The 22,542-nt window shown below is 45.0% G+C and overlaps 2 protein-coding genes across 2 annotated transcripts in view; one reads left to right on the top strand and one right to left on the bottom strand.

Annotated features, from left to right (window-relative positions):
• Window positions 1–13,917, top strand: part of ARIH2 (ariadne RBR E3 ubiquitin protein ligase 2) — a 106,251-nt gene extending 92,334 nt beyond the window's left edge. The window contains exons 13-15 of the mRNA XM_082266429.1: window positions 785–853; window positions 3,266–3,349; window positions 13,275–13,917. Of these exons, the coding sequence (XP_082122555.1) occupies window positions 785–853; window positions 3,266–3,349; window positions 13,275–13,346 (225 nt within the window). The 3' untranslated portion in view covers window positions 13,347–13,917. The remainder of the gene's footprint in view (window positions 1–784; window positions 854–3,265; window positions 3,350–13,274) is intronic.
• LOC309562133 (kelch-like protein 10) overlaps window positions 1–22,542 on the bottom strand; it is a gene marked incomplete at its 3' end in the record, with an annotated part of 516,189 nt that overhangs the window by 243,704 nt on the left and 249,943 nt on the right. The window lies entirely within an intron of this gene.

The following is a 22,542-nucleotide window of genomic DNA, read 5'->3' as shown; positions in this document are numbered from 1 at the left end:
TAGTGCAATTAACTTGTGTAATTGTATTTTTTATCGCAACAATTACATTTTTCATTGAACACATTGAGTGATATCAGGGAGTGTAGGTTTAGGTTGTAGAGGAGGATAAAGTGCCTTGAATGTTTCAGCCTCTATCCAGTTCACCCTTCTATTTATCCCATTGTAGTGAACAGCTTAGAAATGGCCTTAGGTGGCTTGAATGTTGGCCGATCCCTGCTAAATCGCCTGAAATGTGAGCAGTTTGTGACCCTGCAAGCATCAGCTGAGCAGGGTGGGAAGTTATTGGGCAAATGGTGTACATCCTATGGGATGCTGTCACTGTTCAGGTACTCAGAAAACCACAGGTGTACAGCCACACACATGTTGAAGAGAGTACAGGAATTAACCATTGGTGTGCATGTTCTATATCAATGCCCTATCCGTGTTAAATCAGCAGGCTGGTGATGTGTTCTTGGCCAGGCTGCTTAACTGCAGCAGAGAAAAATGGGTTCATTGACCACCTGGTGATGCTGTAACACTGGTGCCGGATCCAAAGACTGGCTGAAATGCTTTGCAGAATAAAGCACTTAGTTTGATACCTTTTATACCTGTATTAAACTGCTTGATTGAAGTTCAACTCTATCTCTCCATTCTCTGTCTAAAAGTAAAATACCAGTTTTGTGTGGAATAGCTCATTTTAAATCAATGTGGGTTTGTGAGATAGATGAGTACATGAATGTGTGTTTAATATTGAAGATCAGTACAAGGTCTCAGCAACTGACATTTTCTTTTTTATCTTTCACAGTGCCGATACACTCTGCAATACACATATCCTTATGCTTACTACATGGAATCAGGCCCCAGAAAGAAGCTTGTAAGTATAAGGATCTATTCTATTGTAAAATAAAAGCCGCAATTATGTAAGTTTTAGTACAATGTTTGACTTTAATGTCACTGATCTCTAGGATATGGATAGGCTGCGTCACCCCAGAGATGTCACTGATGTCTAGGATATGGATAGCCTGCGTAATCCCAAAGATATCACTAATGTTTAGGATATGGATAGGCTTCGTCATCCCAGAGATTTCTCTGATCTCTAGGATATGGATAGGCTGCATCATCCCAGAGATGTCACTGATCTCTAGGATATGGATAGCCTGCGTCATCCCAGAGATGTCACTGATCTCTAGGATATGGATAGCCTGCGTCATCCCAGAGATGTCACTGATCTCCAGGATATGGATAACATGCGTCATTCCAGAGATGTCACTGATCTCCAGGATATGGATAACATGCGTCATTCCAGAGATGTCACTGATCTCCAGGATATGGATAGCATGCGTCATTCCAGAGATGTCACTGATCTCCAGGATATGGATAGCATGCGTCATTCCAGAGATGCCACTGATCTCTAGGATATGGATAAGCTGCATCATCCCAGAGATGTCACTGATCTCTAGGATATGGATAGGCAGCATCATTCCAGAGATGTCACTGATCTCTAGGATATGGATAGCCTGCGTCATCCCAGAGATGTCACTGATCTCCAGGATATGGATAACATGCGTCATTCCAGAGATGTCACTGATCTCCAGGATATGGATAGCATGCGTCATTCCAGAGATGTCACTGATCTCTAGGATATGGATAAGCTGCATCATCCCAGAGATGTCACTGATCTCTAGGATATGGATAGGCAGCATCATTCCAGAGATGCCACTGATCTCTAGGATATGGATAGGCTACATCATTCCAGAGATGCCACTGATCTCTAGGATATGGATAGGCTGCATCATCCCAGAGATGTCACTGATCTCTAGGATATGGATAGGCAGCATCATTCCAGAGATGCCACTGATCTCTAGGATATGGATAGGCTACATCATTCCAGAGATGCCACTGATCTCTAGGATATGGATAGGCAGCATCATTCCAGAGATGCCACTGATCTCTAGGATATGGATAGGCTACATCATTCCAGAGATGTCACTGATTTCTAGGATATGGAAAGCCTGCATCATCCCAGAGATGTCACTGATCTCTAGGATATGGATAGGCTGCATCATTCCAGAGATGTCTCTGATCTCTAGGATATGGATAGGCTGCATCATTCCAGAGATGTCACTGATCTCTAGGATATGGATAGGCTGCATCATTCCAGAGATGTCACTGATCTCTAGGATATGGATAGGCTGCATCATTCCAGAGATGTCACTGATCTCTAGGATATGGATAGGCTGCATCATTCCAGAGATGTCACTGATCTCTAGGATATGGATAGGCTGCATCATTCCAGAGATGTCACTGATCTCTAGGATATGGATAGGCTGCATCATTCCAGAGATGTCACTGATCTCTAGGATATGGATAGGCTGCATCATTCCAGAGATGTCACTGATCTCTAGGATATGGATAGGCTGCATCATTCCAGAGATGTCACTGATCTCTAGGATATGGATAGGCTGCATCATTCCAGAGATGTCACTGATCTCTAGGATATGGATAGGCTGCGTCATCCAAGAGATTTTTCTGATCTCTAGGCTATGGATAAGCTGCTACATCCCAAAGATATCACTGATGTTTAGGATATGGATATGCTGCGTCATCCCAGAGATTTCTCTGGGATATGGATAGCCTGCGTCATCCCAGAGATGTCACTTATCTCTGGGATATGGATAGCCTGCGTCATCCCAGAGATGTCACTGATCTCTGGGAAATGAATTGGTTGTGAATCATCCCAAAGATGTCATTTGTTTTCTAGTGACTTGATAGGCTGGTCTGTCATGTTACATTTGTCTAATGAATTGATGGGCTTCCTTCTGCGATATCACTAGTCTGTAGTGAATGGATAGGCTTCATTCTTAGTGATCTCTAGTGAGTGAATCAACTGCATTCTCTGTGATGATGCTGGTTTCTGGTGAATGGATAGGCTGCATTATCAGTGATTATACTGATCTATACTGAATAGATAGGCTGCATTCTCTGTGTCACTGATCTCTAAATAGATTGCAATCTTAGTGATGTCAGTCATTTCCAGTGATTAAATAGGCAGCATTCACAGTAATGTAGCAAACGTCAAATGAACTGATAGGCTGCAGATGTTACTGTAATGATTTGCTTAGTTTATTCACACCTTTTATTTATATTTCTTGTCACTGCAGACAGTAATACATCGCTTCTGATCGCCCTTGCTGTGTCTTGGCATGTTTCCTTTGTTGCAGACACAATTCACATTTCATAATACACTCAGCGCTGGCTGCCTAACACTGTGTAATTTCTTTTGTAGTTTGAGTATCAGCAGGCACAGCTAGAGGCGGAGATTGAAAACCTTTCATGGAAAGTGGAGAGAGCAGACAGTTATGATAGAGGGGTAAGTACGAAGTTACATCTTTTTACTATGAAATAGTACAACTTTTTTTATTACACACCTTCAAAGCCTTATTGATCAGTAACAATAATCAAGGCTGGGTTCACACTGTGTGCGGAGTGGCTCGCAGCAGGGGGTCCGGTGTGTCCCTGTTCACCGTTTTGAAGTCCGAATTCGGTCTGAATTTTTCGCTGAATTCAGATCTTAAACGGACCAGAAGACGCACAGGACCCATCTGCAAACCGCTCCGCAGCCGTCCCAGGGCTGCGTGAACTGGCTCCATTGAGAGCTGATCACAGTCTCCTAAAATGCACATTTTCCCCACATCCAATTCGCACCAGTGTGAACTCTGCCTTGGCATCCCCTTTATATAAGGCTGTTTTTTTTTTAGAGAGGACAGTCCCAGCCTTTGGTCCAATTTCAGGTAAAATAGGTGTGTGTCCCTTACAAACAAGTGGCTACTGCCCTTATATATAACTGGTATTTGCAGCAGGGAGCACTGGAAGGGGCTAGGTATGTCAAAACCAAAGAAATTTCAAAGCTCAACTTATCGACCAGCCTGCAACCAACCGAGTTGACCTGTCTAACAAAATGCGTTAAAAACAGGAGTTTAGTCTGCTGCAGACATTCGCAAGTACATGCATAACTTACATGCCCCGTCAAGGCACCCCATTTTCTGTAGTCCTAAATCTAACTTCTGAGTGTCTCCACAATGGAAGCACATGCATTTTAATGGATAGCCAGAGGGCAGGTGAGCCTGGAAGGAGTCCACTTCTCCTTAAAGGCACAGGGACACACAGAGCACCCAGCACATAGCACTAAAGCAGCGAAGGTGTCAGTGCGTTGCATGACCAATATATTAACTGTGCAAACATGTGGCCACTGCCCCCACCCATAACTGGTCTTTGCAGCAAGGAGCACTGGAAGGGCAATGTATGTCAAACAAAACCAAAGAAATTTCCAAGCTTAACTTGTCGACCAGATGTGTGTCCCTTCTAAAGATTCTTCCAGACAGCTGGTAAAATGAGTCGGTGCTTTCATTGCTATGCAAACACTGAAACTTAATACAGTCTAAAAGATTACTCCGTTTACCTTTAGTGCCCATTCACATTTCATAAATAAGGCCGCCTGTGCTCCACAAAGAATGAAAAAATGTACATGACCCTTTTCTGGCACCATGCACAGTATGTGCATCAGAGTGTGCTGCGGTGGATTGTACTCTACTGTACAGTGTGCTGGGAGACTGGAGGGACAGTCACAATGACTTGCATTCATTGCACAGAGAACAGGTGCTTTGCCGCAATGCACATTTATGTTTGGCCCCCCAATCTTAATTTCTTCTATCCACAGCAGCTAGACTCTAGAAAGCCTCTCGCAAAGTGTGGTGGGTGTGTGACAAGAAGGAACCTGCAGTGGGTGTATTTGGGAGTGTCTCGCAAACATTACAAACAGATTTGCAAAAGGAATTCTTAGGTTACCAACAAAAAGGAATTGTGTAGCCTGATGCTACCCTGGTGTCAGGGTGAACACCTCAAGCCCTTAGTATATAAGACCTTAGTGCTAGACCATGGGTGTTCAACCTGTTGACCTGCAGCTGTTGCAGAACTACAAGTCCCAACATGCCTCTGCCCTTGAAAATCATGCCTGTAACTGTCAGCCTTGCAATGCCTCATGGGACTTGTAGTTCCGCAACAGCTAGAGGGCAACAATTTGAGCACCCATGTGCTAGACCATGAATGCGGCACAAGCTAGGGAAGCCAAACTTCCACAGCCACGAGGAAGAAAGGTTCAGGCCACCAAAGGCATTAATCCAAAGCGAGGCATGCACAAAGTAAAAGAAGCGCCGCATTCCCATCCAGCCAACCTAGTTTTTGACTTGAAAACGGCCTCAGCCCATAAGTTTCCACCAAAGCCACAGTCCCTGACATGTTTTGCTTTGCCCCCTGGAGCTCACTCTTAGGTTCATTAAGCTCCGGTGGGTGGAAAGAAACATGTCTCGGACGTGACTTTGGTGGAAACTTTTGGGCTAAGGCCATTTTCAAGTGTACACTAGGTTGGCTGAAAAGGAGTTTGATGCTTCCTTTAGCATCTAAACCAGGGATCCTCAAACTGCGGCCCTGCAGCTGTTGCGGAACTACACATCCCATGAGGCCTTGTAAAACCCTGACCTTCACAGCCATGACTAGGCATGATGGGAATTGTTCCGCTATCTCTGCCCCTTTGCCGAGATTCACTTCCTATCCCATAGCCGTGCAGGAAGTGAGTGGAAATCCCTGCAAATTAAGGGAATTCCTTGATTGCCCAGGTGACCCCCCAGGTCACCAGAACTAGTGTCCCTATTGGATGATTTCCCCTCTATTACTTTTCTGGCGACAACCCAACATCTGGGATTCTCTTTTACTTTCACTTTTAATGATAACGGTAAACAGGACAAATAGAGAGGGTGAATCTTCTTAATGGGGGCACAGGCAGCAATAACAACTGACAGGTGTTCTAATCCCTCTCCACTCCATCCAAAACTGAAAAAAGAAATGTCTGCCTTTAGTTATTCTTTAAACTGTTTTTTCTTTTAGCAACTTTTTCTCTAGGTTTTTCCAGGTGGACTTTTTCTACCCCATCTGATGCCAGCTTCAGGCATTAGGTCCTTCAGGCAGCACTTTGGGCTGCAGGCATTGCCTTGTTTTGGTTGGGCCTGTTAACTTTTTTGACTGTTGCCCACCCCTCATTTGGGCTGCTTTTGGATGCACCAAGGATTTAGAATCCATGTGTCCCTCAATGGATGATTAAGACTTTAGGAATTTAGTGCTTAGTTAAAAACCTTTTCTTGGAGTTCATTGAGGGACGCAGACCCCACCTTTCTCTGTGATTATGCTCTTGGTACTGAGCTGATATCTCTGAGGGGTTATACCCAGGGCTGGACTCCAGGTTTTTTTTTTTTTTTTTTTTTTTGTGTGTGTTTTTCCCAGTGTACAATCCCCCTGTAAGTGGCAGTATAACCCACATGTTTCAGAATTGCTGCGTCCTTCAGTGGACTCAGAGAAAAGGATTTTACAGCCTATTGTTTTGGATTCTACTGTAGAAACAGGGCCACACACAATGATGTTTCAAACATCCCAGTAATTGTATTTAACCGCTTGCCGACCGCCGCACGACTATATACTGCGGCGGTCAGCCCCGGCCAGGCAGAGTGACGTAGTGGTACGTCACTCGCTTGTCACTGACTTGTGAGCCAATTGCGGGCCTGCCCCGGCTCGTTCACTGACAAGTCTGTGCATGTGACCGATCGTCCGGTCACTCATGATCGCTCAGGTGAAGGGAGAAAGGCGGACGGCTTATGTAAACAAGCCGCCTGTCATTCTCCCTGGTGTAAAAATGAAGATCAGACGCTTCTACTATGTAGGACCGTTGATCTCTGTTTTTACACCAATAGCCATGTCCCTTTACAGTAAGAAACATGCCCCTAGGACACACTTAACCCCTCCCTCTCCAATACAGTTAACCCCTTCCCTGCCAGTGTCATTTTTGCAGTAACAGTGCATATGTATAGCACTGATTACTGCAGTAATGTCACTGGTAACCCCAAAAGTGTCAAAAATGTCAGTCAAGGGTCCGATCTGTCCGCCGCAATGTCGCAGTACCGCAAAAAAAAATCGCAGATCGCCGCCATTACGCGTTTAAAAAAAACACCAAAAATGACAAAAATCTTTCCCTTTGTTAGTAAACGCGATAACTTTTGCGCAAACCAATCAAAATACGCTTTTTGCGATTTTTTTTTTTAACCAAACATATGTAGCATAAAATAAATTGGCCAAAAATGTTAAAAAATTTTGATTTTTACATTTTTTTGGGGGGAATTTCATATAAAAAAATGTGAGAAATATTGTTATTTTTGCAAAATTGACGCTCTTTTTTTGTTTATAGCGCATGATCAAAAAATCGCACAGGTGATCAAATACCACCAAAAGAAAGCTCTGTTTGTGGGAAAAAAAGGACGTCAAATTCGTTTACGTACAGCGTTGCACGACCGCGCAATTGTCCGTTAAAGTCACGCAGTAAAAAATCGCAAAAAACCCCCTGGTCTTTTAGCAGCCAAATCCTCCGGGGCTTAAGTGATTAACAAGCACATCTTCTGCTTGCTAAATAAAATGACCTGGATATTTCAGCCGTCATTGGTGTGCGACTCAGTTCATACAGTTTTGAGTGCTAAGTAGACTAGTACCAGGCGCCTTGGGCTTTTGCAACCAGCTTGTACGGGGGAATGAGGGGAACGGAGGTGACTCTAGCAGTTGGATGTGCTTGTCAGCACCTATAGCAATCGGCCATAACATTATGACCACTGACAGGTAAAGTGATTAATATTGATTAATAAAATTTTTGAATAATATTCCTCACAATGGCATCTGAAATTGGGTGGGATATTTTAGTCAGAAAGTGGACCTATTGTCACTGAAGTTGATGTGTTAAAAACACAAAAAATGGGCAAGCGTAAGGATTTGAGCAATTCTGACAAGGGCCAAATTGTAATGGCCAGATGATTGGGTCAGAGTAACTCCATAACTGCAGCTCTTGTATTCCTGGTCTGCAGTAGTCAGGACTTACTAAAATTGGTCCAAGAAAGCAAAACAGGTGAACCGGTGACAGTCATTGGTGCCCAAGGTTGTCTGGTGCACATTGGGCAACAAAGGCTGGCCTGTGTTGTCCAATCCAATAGAAGAGCTACTACAGCTCTTCATTGCTGAAAAAGTTAATGCTGGTTTCAACAGAAAAGGTGTCAGTACACACAGAGCATCACAGTTTGTTGCAAATGGGGCTACGTTGCTGCAGACCAGTCAAGGTGCCCATGCTGACCCGTGTCTGCATCAAAAAGCACCTGCAATGGGCATCAGAATTGGACCACTAAGCAATGGAAGGTGGCCTGGTCTGATGAATTCAAGAATGGTTTGAGGAACACAACAGCGAGTTTGAGGTGAGCGAAAGAAGTCTTGTTGGCCGCACATCCAGTAAAATTACCTTTATTTCAGCAAAATCCGTAAAAACAGTATCCAAAACGCATAAAAAGGGGAACAGCATCACCAGCTAATGAGTGTTTCACACTCACTTAGCGTTAGTCAAAGCTCACATGCAGGTGCATCTCAAAAAATTTGAATATCATCAAAAAGTTAATTTATTTCAGTAATTCAGTTCAAAAAGTGAAACTCATGTTATATAGAATCATTACACACAGAGTGATATATTTCAAGCATTTATTTCTATTAATTTTGAGGAGTATGGCTTATAGCTAGTAAAAACCCAAAATTCAGTATGTCATAAAATTAAAATATTAAAAAAAAAAGAAAAAAAGGATTTTTAATACAGAAATGTTGACTTGCCGGGGCTCCTTTTGCATGAATTACTGTATCAATGCAGCGTGGCATGGAGGTGATCAGCCTGTGGCACTGCCGAGGTGTTATAGAAGCCCAGGTTACTTTGATAGCGGCCCTCAGCTCGTCGGCATTGTTGGGTCTGGTGTCTCTCATCTTCCTCTTGACAATACCCCACAAACTCTCTATAGGGGTTTAGGTCAGGCGAGTTTGCTGGCCAATCAAACACAGTGATACCATGATCAATAAACCAGGTATTGGTAGTTTTGGCAGTGTGGGCAGATGCCAAGTCCTGCTGGAAAATGAAATCAGCATCTCCATAATAATGTCAGTTGAAGCAACCTGATCAGTAAAAAATGTTTTCTCTTTCGTTCATTGACTGACACAGCTCCTGATCTTCATAACCATTCATTCATTGGGTTATACTGCCCCCGACAGGAGTAGGGCACTAGGCAGAAAAAGAATCTGACTATGCCTATGGGCAGTCCCAGGGGGTATACTCGCTCTCTGCTATAGTTACTCCAGTTTTTTTTCTGCCTAGTCAGGAGTAAGGACCTAGTTCCTTGCTGGGATCTCTGGTCATGGCAATTTTTTTCTTTTTGGATAGAAATTTTTCTCCTGTTTTTTTTCCTGTGAGATCTGAAGACAAATACCAGACGGGCTGGATAATCTAGATCCAGTGATCACCCCGGTCTGGCCAGCGCCCACGCGCAGACCTCAGCTCCATGCTAGGTCGGCCGCGACATAGCCCCACCGGACGGGGGCTGGCCTGGGAGTTAAATGCCCAAACGCGCGTACTGAACGCCCAAGACGCAGCGTTCCTCCTGCTCGACAGCCCCCCATTTCGATGGAGAGGAGGTTCTGTTCTGGAGTGTTGCCCACCTGGTTCCTGGTATGGTGAGTAGTTGTCCCTCATCTCCTCCCTGAGGATTTTGGGGTGGCTGTGGGTCGCCCGGGTTTCCCCCCTTCCCGTCAGGCACCCCCTTCATCTGGCCCCCCATCCTACCACCCCCACCCCCCCTGGTCTGGTCCACCTCCTGGGATGGAAGCAGGGCGGTATGATGGTGGGGGGGGGGTGTGCGCCACCTGCAGGCGGACCATCAGCCGTGGGGGGGGGGGGGGGTGGGGGGATTGTACCTGGGCCTGTCCTTGAAGCCTAGGGATCCCTCTTGGGGCCGCCATTTTGATGTAGCCTGAGTGTTTCAATGCACAGTGGCCATGTTTGTGTAGTCCGGTGGCCATTTTGCGGTGGTTTGGCATTGAAAAGCCCTGTGGACGGTGATTTTGGTGGTGGGGGAGCCCCTCCTCATCCCCTGGTGCTGACTCTTGGATCTTTTCACTTCCTGATCGCCGCACGTAGAGTGCAGATTATCCTGGTGGCTGCAGGTGCCTGTTTCTGCTGGGTGGTGAGTCTGGTGGGGTTCTCTCCCTCTCTGCTGAGGATAGCTTGGTGCTTTGTGCCTGGCGAACGGGTGGTGGTGCTGCCAGCTTGGGGGGGGGGGGGGTTGCCCCTTTGCAGTGTTTTACACTTTTTGTGTGGTCCCCCTGGTAACGCACTGACGGTCCTGGAGTCCTTTGTGTCCCGGGTGGAGTGGGCTTTCGGGCGACGGGCAAGCAAAAAGCATCCCCCACCTTCCCCTGCCTCATCTGATCTATCTCATTAAATCCTAAATCTGATTCGGCCACCGTGGACGTGGGTCACCCTGCTGAGTCTGTGACCACGCGCCCTTAATCCTCAGATAGTGAGGATGATTCCTCCACATCTGCAACCGCGCACGAAAAGGCGCTGGTGAAAGCACTGATTGTATCTGTGCGTGAGACCTTAAAGATGAAGGACGCAGCTGCGACGGAGGTGCAGGTTCCCTTTGGCACTCACAAGCCATCTAGAGCGGCAAAGGTGTTTCCTTTCCCCGCTTATTTTGACAGAATTGTTGCTAAAGAGTAGGGACGACCAAAGCGTCCACTTGGGGTCCCTAAGCGATTTCTTCGCTGGTTTGCGGATCTGTAGACTTCCTTTATACAAGACAAGTGGGTCCACCAAGTCATTTGGTCCGCCTACAAGAGTTTCGCTCTTGTCCCCGGACAGGTTCCTTCCTTCTAACGTGCGCCTGTCCCCAGAACGCTTACAGGGTCTGTTTGGAGTGATACAGGACCTGTTACTTCAAGGGGTGATTGTCCTGGTTCCGAATTCGGGACAGTTTCAGAGTTTATACTCAAACCTTTTTACAGTTCCCAGGAAGGAAGGCAAGGTGCGTCCAATCCTGGACCTCAAGGCGCTGAACTGCTTTGTGCAGGTGCAGAAATTCAGGATGGAGCCCATTCGCACGGTAGTGGCATCCCTGCATCAGGGGGATTTTCTTGCCTCTATCAACATCAAGGATGCTTCCCTTTACATTCCAATATGTGCCGGTCACCAGCGCTTCCTCTTCTTTGCGGTTTGGAGAGGAGCATTATCAGTTTGTGGCATTGCCCTTTGGTCTCGCCTCTGCTCCTCGGGTCTTCACAAAAGTGTTAGCCCTGGTGATATCGTTGTTACGCCAATGGGGGGGATCGTAGTACTGGGCTACTTGTACGACCTCCGTCTGCGAGGGGAGTCTCCTACTGCTCTGGTGGAAAACCTGGAAATCACCATATGAACTGAGGGAGTTCGGCTAGATTCTAAACTTTCAGAAGTCTGCTCTGGTTCCGTCCACAAAGCTGGGCTATCTGGGTCTGACTCTGGACTCGTCCTTAGCCAGAGTGCTCCTTCCTCCAGACAAACTCCATAAATTGCAGGCTGCAATTCGTCTCCTGCTGTCCAGCAGATGGTCATCCCTCCGGACTTGCATGCGGGTGCTGGGCCTGATGGTGTCTACCTTTTTTGAGTCGGTTCTGTTTGCACAGTTTCATACGAGGTCCCTGCAAAGGGAGATTCTGGCCAAATGGGACAAAACTCCGCAGTCTCTGGACAATCCGATCGGGCTGAGCTGGGGAATTTCTTTTTCGCTGTTCCCACCCCTCATGTTTAACACTGCTTTAGGACGTCGCAATGGTTATGAAGATCAGGAGCTGTGTCCGTCAATAAACGAAAGAGAAAATGGGATTTTTGACTTACCGTAAAATCCATTTCTCTGATGTTCTTTGACGAACACAGCACCCACCCTTCTATGGAGTTCTAATTCTTCTGACACTGCTTGTAACAAAACTGAGTGGCTGTAGCAGAGGGAGGGAACATATCCCCTGGGACTGCCCATAGGCGTAGCCAGATTTTTTTTCTGCCTAGTGTCCCACTCCTGTAGGAGGCAGTATAACCCAATGGTCAAGAAGAGCAGGAGCTGTATCCGTCAATGAACATCAATAAATAAAATGTTTTTGTTTAACCCTTGGTTTAATCTAATTAGCCCTAATTAGCTTCTTTTTCTCCAACTATTATTTTCTTCTGTTTTAAAGATTGTTTTTATTTCAGTAACTATTTAATATTTAAAGTTATTTTGTTTTTTAATATTTTATGTTTACATTCCCAATTTTGTGCCTTTTTAAAAAGGAAATGTGTAAATCTATGTTAATTTCATTTGTAAATAACTGCAATCCTTTGTACCAGAATCATAATTTTAGTGTCATTTTAAACACGAAAAAAAAAAATGTGCATGTCTTTTATGTGCAGTTACACTATTTATTTTTAAACAAACACTGCTCAAAAAGAAACAAAAAAAAAAAAAGAAAGTGCTTTTTGTTAGATTTGTTGCATGTATTACGAAGTATTTAAAAAAAAAAAAAATCATTGTTACAAGATAATATCATGAAAAGAGGCTTGTTTGTCCTTAAAGCGGAGTTCCGCCCCCCCCCTCCAAAAATTAACTCAGCAGCTACACATACTGTAGCTGCTGACTTTTAATATTAGGACACTTACCTGTCCTAGAGTTCAGTGATGTCGGCACTCTAGCCAATGTTTCCATCGGGTGCAGCCACTGCCATTTCCAGTAAGGGAACCTTTCCTACTGCGCATGCATGAAGCATGCTGCACTCTTACTGGTCTGGCAGAAGGGGGGGGGGGGGCGGCGAACTGGTGACGTACCTTGCCACGGTGAATTCCAGTGGAAGTGGGGACTGGGTACTTGTCAAAAGCAGGTACCCACTCCCCCCAGATAGGTGCCAAATGTGGCACCGGAGGGGGTGAGGGATCAGATAAGCAGAGGTTCCACTTTTGGAACCAAGCCTATGCAAGCTGCATCCCGAAGGTTTGTTAACTTCACGCATAGAATGCATGAAGGCAAAAAGCCTTCAGCCTTTAGAATGTCTTTAAGTAATGACAAAATTATTGCTGAATAAACAGGTCCATAGCAGAAATGGAAAAATGGCTCTGGTCTATAGGGGGAGAACAGGTGTGAGAGGCGAAGTGGCCATGCACTCCCTGCCAGGCTGGGAGTGGACTATCAAACAAGATGTGACCCTCATCAAGTACCTCTGCTGTGTTGATTTATCCTGACCGTCCATTAGTCTTTGGGTACCATTTGTAGTCCAGTGTATCTGCAGTGTTTTACCAGTGAACCATTATCACCCTCTCTTCTTTCTTTCTCCCCACCCCCCAGGACCTGGAGAACCAGATGCATATAGCTGAGCAGCGCAGGAGAACTTTGCTAAAGGACTTTCATGACACATAAGCATCAGAAGCCTGTTTTTGTCCTAGAAAAGCTTGAGCATGTGGTGGAGTGGCGGAGACTTGATGCTGCAAAGAAACACAAGTAGCTTTGAGGAATGTGAAGAAAATCCACCTCCTTATCCTGCTCGCTGTACCAAACCTAGTCTTGTTTTTTCCCCAATCTTCTTTTTTTTTTTCTTCTTCTTCTTCTGACTCCCAAACTCAGACTACTGCCAGAATAACCAACAGAAACCACATCCTTTGACAGGTGTTCTTTTCTTACCTCTATTCTTTCCCCCCCTGCTATTTCTTTTCTCCCCTAACTCCCCCCCCCCTTAAAGTTAACCCTTTCTTTACCCCCGCTAGCCTGCTGCTGGTATCACTCGGGCAATGAAAGGGTCGATCAATTTTTTTATTTTTATTTTTTCTTCATTTTGTTCCGGATGGCAAGTGTTGGAAAAAGTAGTTCAATTTTTTGAATGGCTGTTAATAGAATTAGATTATTATGCAAACTGTCATTTTGAACTGTTGTACAATTATACAGAAAAAAACCCTAGAATTACAAAAAAAAGAACACTTTTTAAAATCCTTAATTTTTCTGGAGTTTTTATTCTGCTTCAAAAAAAAGGATAATGAGGAAGACTGCTAGGTTGCCATCCTGCTGTGCGTTTACAATTTGGTGAGGCAATTCTGGTCATTAAGTATTTGGAGAAAGAAGGTATCTTTTGGTTCCTGAAATCATTGTTCCATGCAAATTTGATATATAAATTAAAACGCCTGCCAAAATTTTTTTCACCCTCCCATAAAAGTGGGAACAAGGTACAACCTCTGACAAGTTTTTCATTGTGTGTGTACCTTTGGAGGAGGGTCTCCTCTTGCTGCTGTTATGTTGGAATTGTAAATGAGAGGAGCTTTTCCCAAACAAAAAAAGGATGTGCTCCATTGACATGTGCATTGGTAAAACTTTAAGACAAAAACACCACCTCACTTGGTGCCTTTCACTCAGCATGGTCTTAGTCGTAGAAAAAAGCGGAGTACACACGGGCCGAATTTCAACCGGTTTCTATTTATTCTTGGCCTATGTGTACGGCCAGTCCGACAGAAGCCAGCTATTCCGCTGACTTCTGTGGAAGGGGCATGACCAGAAAACATACGTCCTATCTGTTGTACTAGTGTTGAATCCTTTATATATATATATATATATAAACAGTATCTCACAAAAGTGACTACACCCCTCACATTTTTGTAAATATTTTATTATATATTTTCATGTGACAACACTGAAGAAATTACACTTTGCTACAATGTAAAGTAGTGAGTGTACAGCTCGTATAACAGTGTAAATTTGCTGTCCCTTCAGAACAACTCAACACACGGCCATTAATGTCTAAACTGCTGGCAACAAAAGTGAGTACACCCCTAAGTGAAAATGTCTAAATTGGGCCCAATTAACCATTTTCCCTCCCCGGTGTCATGTGACTCATTAGTGTTACAAGGTCTCAGGGAGCAGGTGTATTAAATTTTGTGTTCTCACAAATTTTGTGTTCTCACTCTCTCATACTGGTCATTGGATGTTTAACATAGCACCTCATGGCAAATTACTCTGAGGACCTGAAAAAGAAATTATTGCTCTACATAAAGATGTCCTAGGCTATAAGAAGATTGGCAAGACCCTGAAATTGAGCTGCAGCATGGTGACCAAGGCCATACAGCGGTTTAACAGGACAGGTTCCACTCAGAACAGGCCTCACCATGTCCGACCAAAGAAGTTGAGTGCACGTGCTCAGCGTCATATCCAGGGGTTGTCTTTGAGAAATATGAGTATGAGTGTGGCCAGTATTGCTGCAGAGGTTGAAGGGGTGGGTGGGTCAGCCTGTCAGAGCTCAGACCATAGGCCACACACTGCATCAAATTGGTCTGCATGGCTGTCATCCCAGAAGGAAGCCTCTTCTAAAGATGATGCACAAGAAAGCCCGCAAACAGTTTGCTGAAGACAAGCAGACTAAGGACATGGATTGCTGGAAACATGTCCTGTAGTCTGATGAGACCAAGATAAACTTATTTGGTTCAGATGGTGTCATGCTTGTGTGGCGGCAACCAGGTGAGGAGTACAAAGACAAATGTGTCTTGCCTACAGTCAAGCATGGTGGTGGGAGTGTCGTGGTCTGGGGCTTCATGAGTGCTGCCAGCACTGGGGAGCTACAGTTCATTGAGGGAACCATAAATGCCAACATGTACTGTGACATACTGAAGCAGAGCATGATCTCCTCCCTTCAGAGACTGAGCCACAGGCCAGTATTCCAACATGATAACGACCCCAAACACACCTCCAAGATGACCACTGCCTTGCTAAAGAAGCTGAGGGTAAAGGTGATATACTGGCCAAGCATGTCTCCAGACCTAAACCCTATTGAGCATCTGTGGGGCATCCTCAAACAGAAGGTAGAGGAGAGCAAGGTCTCTAACATCCACCAGCCCTGTGATGTCGTCATGGAGGAGTGGAAGAGGACTCCAGTGTCCACCTGTGAAGGTCTGGTGAACTCCATGCCCAAGAGGGTTAAGGCAGTGCTGGAAAATAATGGTGGCTACACAAAATATTGACACTTTTTGGGCCCAATTTGACCTGACCTCAGCGGATGAATTAGAGCGCAGGCACACTCCAAAACCTTGTGGACAGCCTTCCCAGAAGAGTTGAAGCTGTTATAGCTGTAAAGAGTCGGCCAACTCAATATTGAACCCTATGGACTAAGACTGGGATGTCTTTAAAGTTTGTGTGCATGTAAAGGCAGGCGTCCCAATAATTTTTACAACATTGTCTCTCTTTTTTATAGTTTTGGGCACTGCGCCTATTTACTTTTGTATGACCTTGCTTCCTTTCCCCCTTGTCAAGGCCTAGCCCAGACTTTCTTAACCTTTTTAACGAGAAGGAACCATTAAATAATTTTAGGATCTCAAAGAATCTGTGCTAATATTTTCTAGATTTAAAGCTTATGGTACATTAGTGATGGTAAGTGGGAAAAAAAACGTTCCCTAAATTTTTTTGTCAATATGAAGTATGCTTCTATATAGCTAAAATAATAATTTGTTTCATTAGTTATTTGCTGTATCTGAGAGGCGAAAATTGGGACTAGTTCAAGGAACCCCTAACAACCTCTGAAGCAGGGTTATCGAGCTCAATTTCATCGTGCACATCAATATGAAGTGCCAGTTCTCCCTGGAGTGTGCAATGTGCAGAGTTCAGGAGTGTGTGATGTACAGAGTTCAGGATTCAGGGGTGTGCTGTATACAGAGTGCATGGTTTAGGGGTGTGCTATAGACAGTGTACGACCCCAAAGCTTCTTTTCTTTTCGCTCTCCTACTTGGCCAAACTCTACTACTCTGCTACAACTTTTGGATTCTGGAACCTCCCGTGTAGGCATCTCTGCCTCACCTTGCAAGGAGATTGTTCTCCCTTTTCAGATTCTGGCGATCTGTCAATGCCGTAAGAGAGTGCAGGGATCTCCGGCAGCCGCTTATAGAGCAAAACTGTTCCTTGTAAACTGAAAACCGGACTTGAGGGATTAGAGCCAGAGGTGGCAGAATGGAGTTCTGCCACTTTCCAGCTCCAAAGCTGGGTGTGGGGGTCACATAAGCCCTGGGGTGCCGGATTCGTGTTTGACACGTGCTTTAGGGTAAGCCTCATTTGGAAAGGCTGGTCAAGACTCTCAAAGACGCACCCAACAAAACCGTTCCTTGGAGGACACCACATGATGTCATACAAGCTTGGAGTTATCCTAAGCAGTTACCATTTGCACCATGCCTGCCCAATAATGCCCCAATTTATTGATGTTTGGTTACCTAGGAGCTGCAAAATGGTGAATCTACGATGGAAGTGTGATACTGCAGAATATTAGTCCCGATCTGAATTTTAGTAAATTATAGTATGGGATCAGGTAGAAGATTGACAACAGGGAAACTAATGCACATGTTGGTGGTGGGGGGGGGGGGGTGAATCCATGGCTAATTTTTAGATGATCACTGGATGGGGTGGAGGAAGAATATCATTGTATCCCTTTAAGGCTCCATGCAGCTTTACCGCTTGCTGAATGGCCCCTCAAGCATCCAGCACTGTCATATGGTGGTGTGGAGACTTTGTAAATCATAGCATTAGGGCTCATTCAGATGGGCACTGAGGCCCGAGGCGCTGTACTGATCCACTTTTTGCTGTGTGGGCGTCCACCTCGGAGCTGCAGGCAGCCCATAGAAGTGGATGCAGGTGCAGCATGCAGAATTTGACATGCAAGCACAACCGTGCGCACGAGTTAGCAGCTTTTGTTAAAAATAATACCTGGTGATTCTGCCATGCATGCAGTGTAGGACTGGGAAGCTTGGAGAGGGGGGTCACATACAACCAGTTCTTTCTAGGTAGGGACAGATTTCAGTGGCCTGAAGAAATTTGTACTCTATTACATGGGCATCCAATGGAGACTATAAGTGCCAATTTCAGCACACAATATATGGGCATGGTTCACTGTTGTTGCCATCAGGGAACTGCCATGCAAACCAGTGCTGGAGAACATGTGGACAAGAAGTGGCTACAAAAGGATGAAACCAAAGATACGAAGGTGAGAACTTTATTTAATTTCAAAGGATAAGTTCACCTTTTGTAACGTTACACCCATGTTCAGAGTATAGAATGTTACAGATGCATTGCCTCCCTGTGACAGTGAGCGTTCTGTGAATGTGAAAACTACAAGTACCAACAGTCTTTGCGGTAGAGGTGCACCAAATGGAAATTTTGGTGCCCAAACCAAAAATGCAGGATGCATTTGGTCCAAAACCGAAAATAACAGGCTTTAAAAACTATATAATTGTATATTTGACTTTTTATTTAATATCTTGAATATTATTTTTTTGTTTGCTGTTTTTGGCACATTTAGTGCAAGAAAAGTTCAAGAAAAATGTATCCCTTTAGGTTCTACGTCTGTCTCCACACTGGTCCATTGTGCTTCCATTGTGGTGAAAATCCTGCTTGCGGCATTTTTGGTCAGTTAAAAAACCGCACCAAAAATGCACCTCCCTGTTAAAATGGATTGAAAACGCATCAATGCCACAACCATGACCTATGAAAAACAAACAAGCGCAGTAAAACACCTGCGAAATTGTTTCAAAATGCGTTTTCGGTGCCTTTATTGGCAACCTGGCAATAACACCATTTTTGGCTGATATGTTTCGGTACATCTCTACTTTGTGGCTCTCGGTTTGTAGTTCTCAATTAACTACCATGGTGCTGTTGAGTGCTCTAGTAGTTCATTGAGTCTTCCAGTCAGAGTGTAACTGCCTGCTTGTATGAGGGGTACGGACAGACAAGCTACAGGACCATGGCATTGCACCCGCAATCTGCTGATCGGGGGGGGGGGGGGGGGTGGGGGTGCTTTACAGGCTCCTAACAAAAAAAATGATTTGCATACAGTATCTCAAAAAATTGAGTACACCCCTCACATTTTTGTAAATATTTTATTATATCTTTTCATGTGATGAGACTGATGAAATTACGTTTGCTACATTGATAAGTAGCGAGTGTACAGCTTGTATAACAGTGTAAATTTGCTGTCCCCCTCAAAATAATTCAACACACAGCCAATAATGTCTAAACCACTGGCAACAAAAGTGAGTACACCCCTAAGTGAAAATGTCCAAATTGTGCTCAAAGTGTCAATATTTTGTGTGACCACCATTATTTTCCAGCACTGCCTTAACACTCTTGGGCATGGAGTTCACCAGAGCTTCACAGGTTGACACTGGAGTCCTCTTCCACTCCTCCATGACGACATCACGGAGCTGGTGGATGTTAGAGACCTTGCGCTCCTCCGCCTTCCGTTTGAGGATGCCCCACAGATGCTCAATAGGGTTTAGGTCTGGAGACATGCTTGGCCAGTCCATCACCTTTACCCTCAACTTCTTTAGCAAGGCAGAGGTAGTCTTGGTGGTGTGTTTGGGGTCGTTATGTTGGAATACAGCCCTGCAGTCCAGTCTCCGAAGGGAGGGATCATGCTCTGCTTCAGTATGTCACAGTACATGTTGGCATTCATGGTTCCCTCAATGAACTGTAGCTCCCCAGTGCTGGCAGCACTCATGCAGCCCCAGACCATGACCCATCCACCACCATGCTTTATTGTAGGCAAGATACACTTGTCTTTGTACTCCTCACCTGGTTGCCGCCACACACGCTTAACACCATCTGAATCAAATACGTTTATCTTGGTCTCATCAGACCACAGGACATGGTTCCAGTAATCCATGTCCTTATTCTGCTTGTCTTCCGCAAACTGTTTGCGGGCTTTTTTGTGCATCATCTTTAGAACAGTGTTTCCCAACTCCGGTCCTCAGGGCACACTAACAGGCCAGATTTTAAGTATTACCTTGGGGAGATGCAGACTAGAATACTACAATCACTGAGCAGCAAATGATATCACCTGGGATGTATTTCAGTTTTCTTGCAAACCTGGCCTGTTAGTGTGCCCTGAGGACTGGAGTTGAAAAACACTGCTTTAGAAGACACTTCCTTCTGGGAGGACAGCCATGCAGACCAATTTGATGCAATGCTGTCAGCACTCATACGAGTATTTCCCAAAGACAACCTCTGGATATGATGCTAGGCACGTGCATTCAACTTCTTTGGTCGACCATGGCGAGGCCTGTTCCGAGTAGAACCTATCCTGTTAAACCGCTGTATGGTCTTGGCCACTGTGCTGCAGCTTAGTCTCAGGGTCTTGGCAATCTTATTATAGCCTAGGCCATCTTTATGTAGAGCAACAATTCTTTTTTCAGATCCTCAGAGAGTTCTTTGCCGTGAGGTGCCATGTTGAACTTCCAGTGACCAGTATGAGAGAGTGAGAGCAATAACACCAAATTTAACACACCTGCTACTTATTCACACCTGAGATCTTGTAACACTAACGAGTCACATGACACCGGGGAGGGAAATTGGATTATTCGGCCCAATTTGGACATTTTCACTTAGGGGTGTACTCACTTTTGTTGCCAGCGGTTTAGACATTAATGGCTGTGTGTTGAGTTATTTTGAGGGGACAGCAAATTTACACTGTTATACAAGCTGTACACTCACTACTTTACATTGTAGCAAAGTGTCATTTCTTCAGTGTTGTCACATGAAAAGATATAATGAAATATTTACAAAAATGTGAGGGATGTACTTACTTTTGTGCGATACTGTATTTCTGTAATGGGGAACTTTATCCTTTAAAGAATGACAACTGTTTAAAATAACCTGTGCTTTAGCATACTAAATATCATTCAGTTAAGGTTTGCATTTTCTTTTAATGTGTTTATCAACGTTTGCAGTCGAATTTGAGCAACCCCCGCTCTCTCTTATGTGTTACCATTTACACAGCATACCTAAAACTAATTTAAAAAATATATATTTTTTCCCTTTCTTGTTCTTTTTTGGAGCTGGCTTATACATAAACCTCTATAGGCTGTTCACTTTGCTCTTATACATCCTGAAGCCGTGTACAACAGCCATAGGGATCGGTCAGGTATGAGACATGCAAACTTAAGCCCTACACACTTAAGACCAGGGCCAGATTAACGTAGGGGCTATTGGAGCTGCAGCTCCAGGCCCCTACCTTAATATAGGCCCCAGGTTGGCCATATTCACTGTTACCGCTCTTCTGTCACTTGTAAACACAGAAGTCTGGCTTCTATGCTCGCTTCCCCAGGCAGCTCCCTCAGAACCTCCCCACACAGCACGAAGGCCGGACAAGGAGGGACAGTTGCCGATGCATGGATGTGTTTATGGGCTTCAGAGACGGCATGCATGGCTGCACCCTTCCTCCTCTGGGTGCATGCCAAGGCACTGCCCTTAAGGCCCTTCAAAATCCTCAGCACCAAGCCTATGATGCTCTTAATCCGTGTACATCTTAATGGGTGAACATTTTCATCCGAGGAATGATAATACGATTTTCTGATAGTATGTACACAACTTTTGACAGCTGATTCCAACCTTCCAAATGAAAATTTCCGAAGGTCCATTGTAAGTTCACCTTACAGATTTTCAGGACTCTCCCTCCTGCTTGGCTGAGGCACAGCAGCCGGCGCCCTTGCCCCCACCCCCCACTGCTGTCAAATAAAGTTGGTTAGCCAATGAGGAGGGAGAGAAGGGGCGGGTCTAAATGGACACACGGAGCTGTAGCTCGGCTCGGGTGCCCCCAGAGCAAGCTGCTTGCTGTGGGGGCACTCAACAGGAGTGCAGGGCCAGTAGTGCTGGCCAGGGACCCCCAGAAGAGGGGGAATCTGGGCTGCTCTGTGGAAAGCCAACTGCACAGAGCAGGGAAGTATAACATGTTTGTTATTTTTAGCCAAAAACCTGTTCATGCTGTTGCGGGTATGGGGCAGCTTGTAAATAGCTTACTGTCCTGCAGCAACAACGCGCTATTATGCAGATGCATGGGGGGTCCATAATTATTATTTGAACCCCCACGAATGCGGAAAGAGCAGTGTGTTTTCCGGTGCATGAACCTGCATGGTGCTTGTGCACCATGTGGTTTCTGTATGGCTGCGTTTAAGAAAAGGTGCTGCTTCGTTTTCCCCTGTGTTTCCGGAAGGTACAGCATCCCTTTTAAATAAATGGACTGCTGTGTCCACACAAACGTGGCACACAAGGAATTCAAGTGTGAACCCAACCTTTCCCTTAGTTCCAGTAAAGGGAACTTTTAAGGCGTCACCATACCAAGACATTTTGTACAATTTCATGCTCCTGACTTTGTGGGAACAGTTTGGGGATGACCCCTTCCTGTTCCAACATGACTGCGCACCAGTGCACAAAGCAAGGTCCATAAAGACATGGATGGATGAATGAGTTTGGGGTGCAGGAACTTGACTGGCCTGCACCCCAAACTGAATCCTGACCTCAACCCGATAGAACAGCTTTGAGATGAATTAGAGCGCAGACTGCGAGCCAGAACTTCAAATCCAACATCAGTGCCTGACCTCACAAATGCGTTTCTGGAAGAATAGTCAAACATTCCCATAGACACACTCCTAAACCTTGTGGACAACCTTCCCAGAAGATGTTGAAGCTGTTATAGCTGCAAAGGGTGGGTCAACTCAATATTGAACCCTACGGACTAAGACTGGGATGCCATTAAAGTTAATGCGTGTGTAAAGGCAGGCGTCCCAATACTTTTGACAAAAGTGTATATTAAAATTTTTCTGTT

The sequence above is a fragment of the Pelophylax lessonae genome, assembly GCF_965119305.1.
Source record: "Pelophylax lessonae genome assembly, chromosome: 8".
Classification (NCBI taxonomy): Eukaryota; Metazoa; Chordata; class Amphibia; order Anura; family Ranidae; genus Pelophylax; species Pelophylax lessonae.
This window is presented reverse-complemented; position numbering and strand designations above follow the sequence as displayed.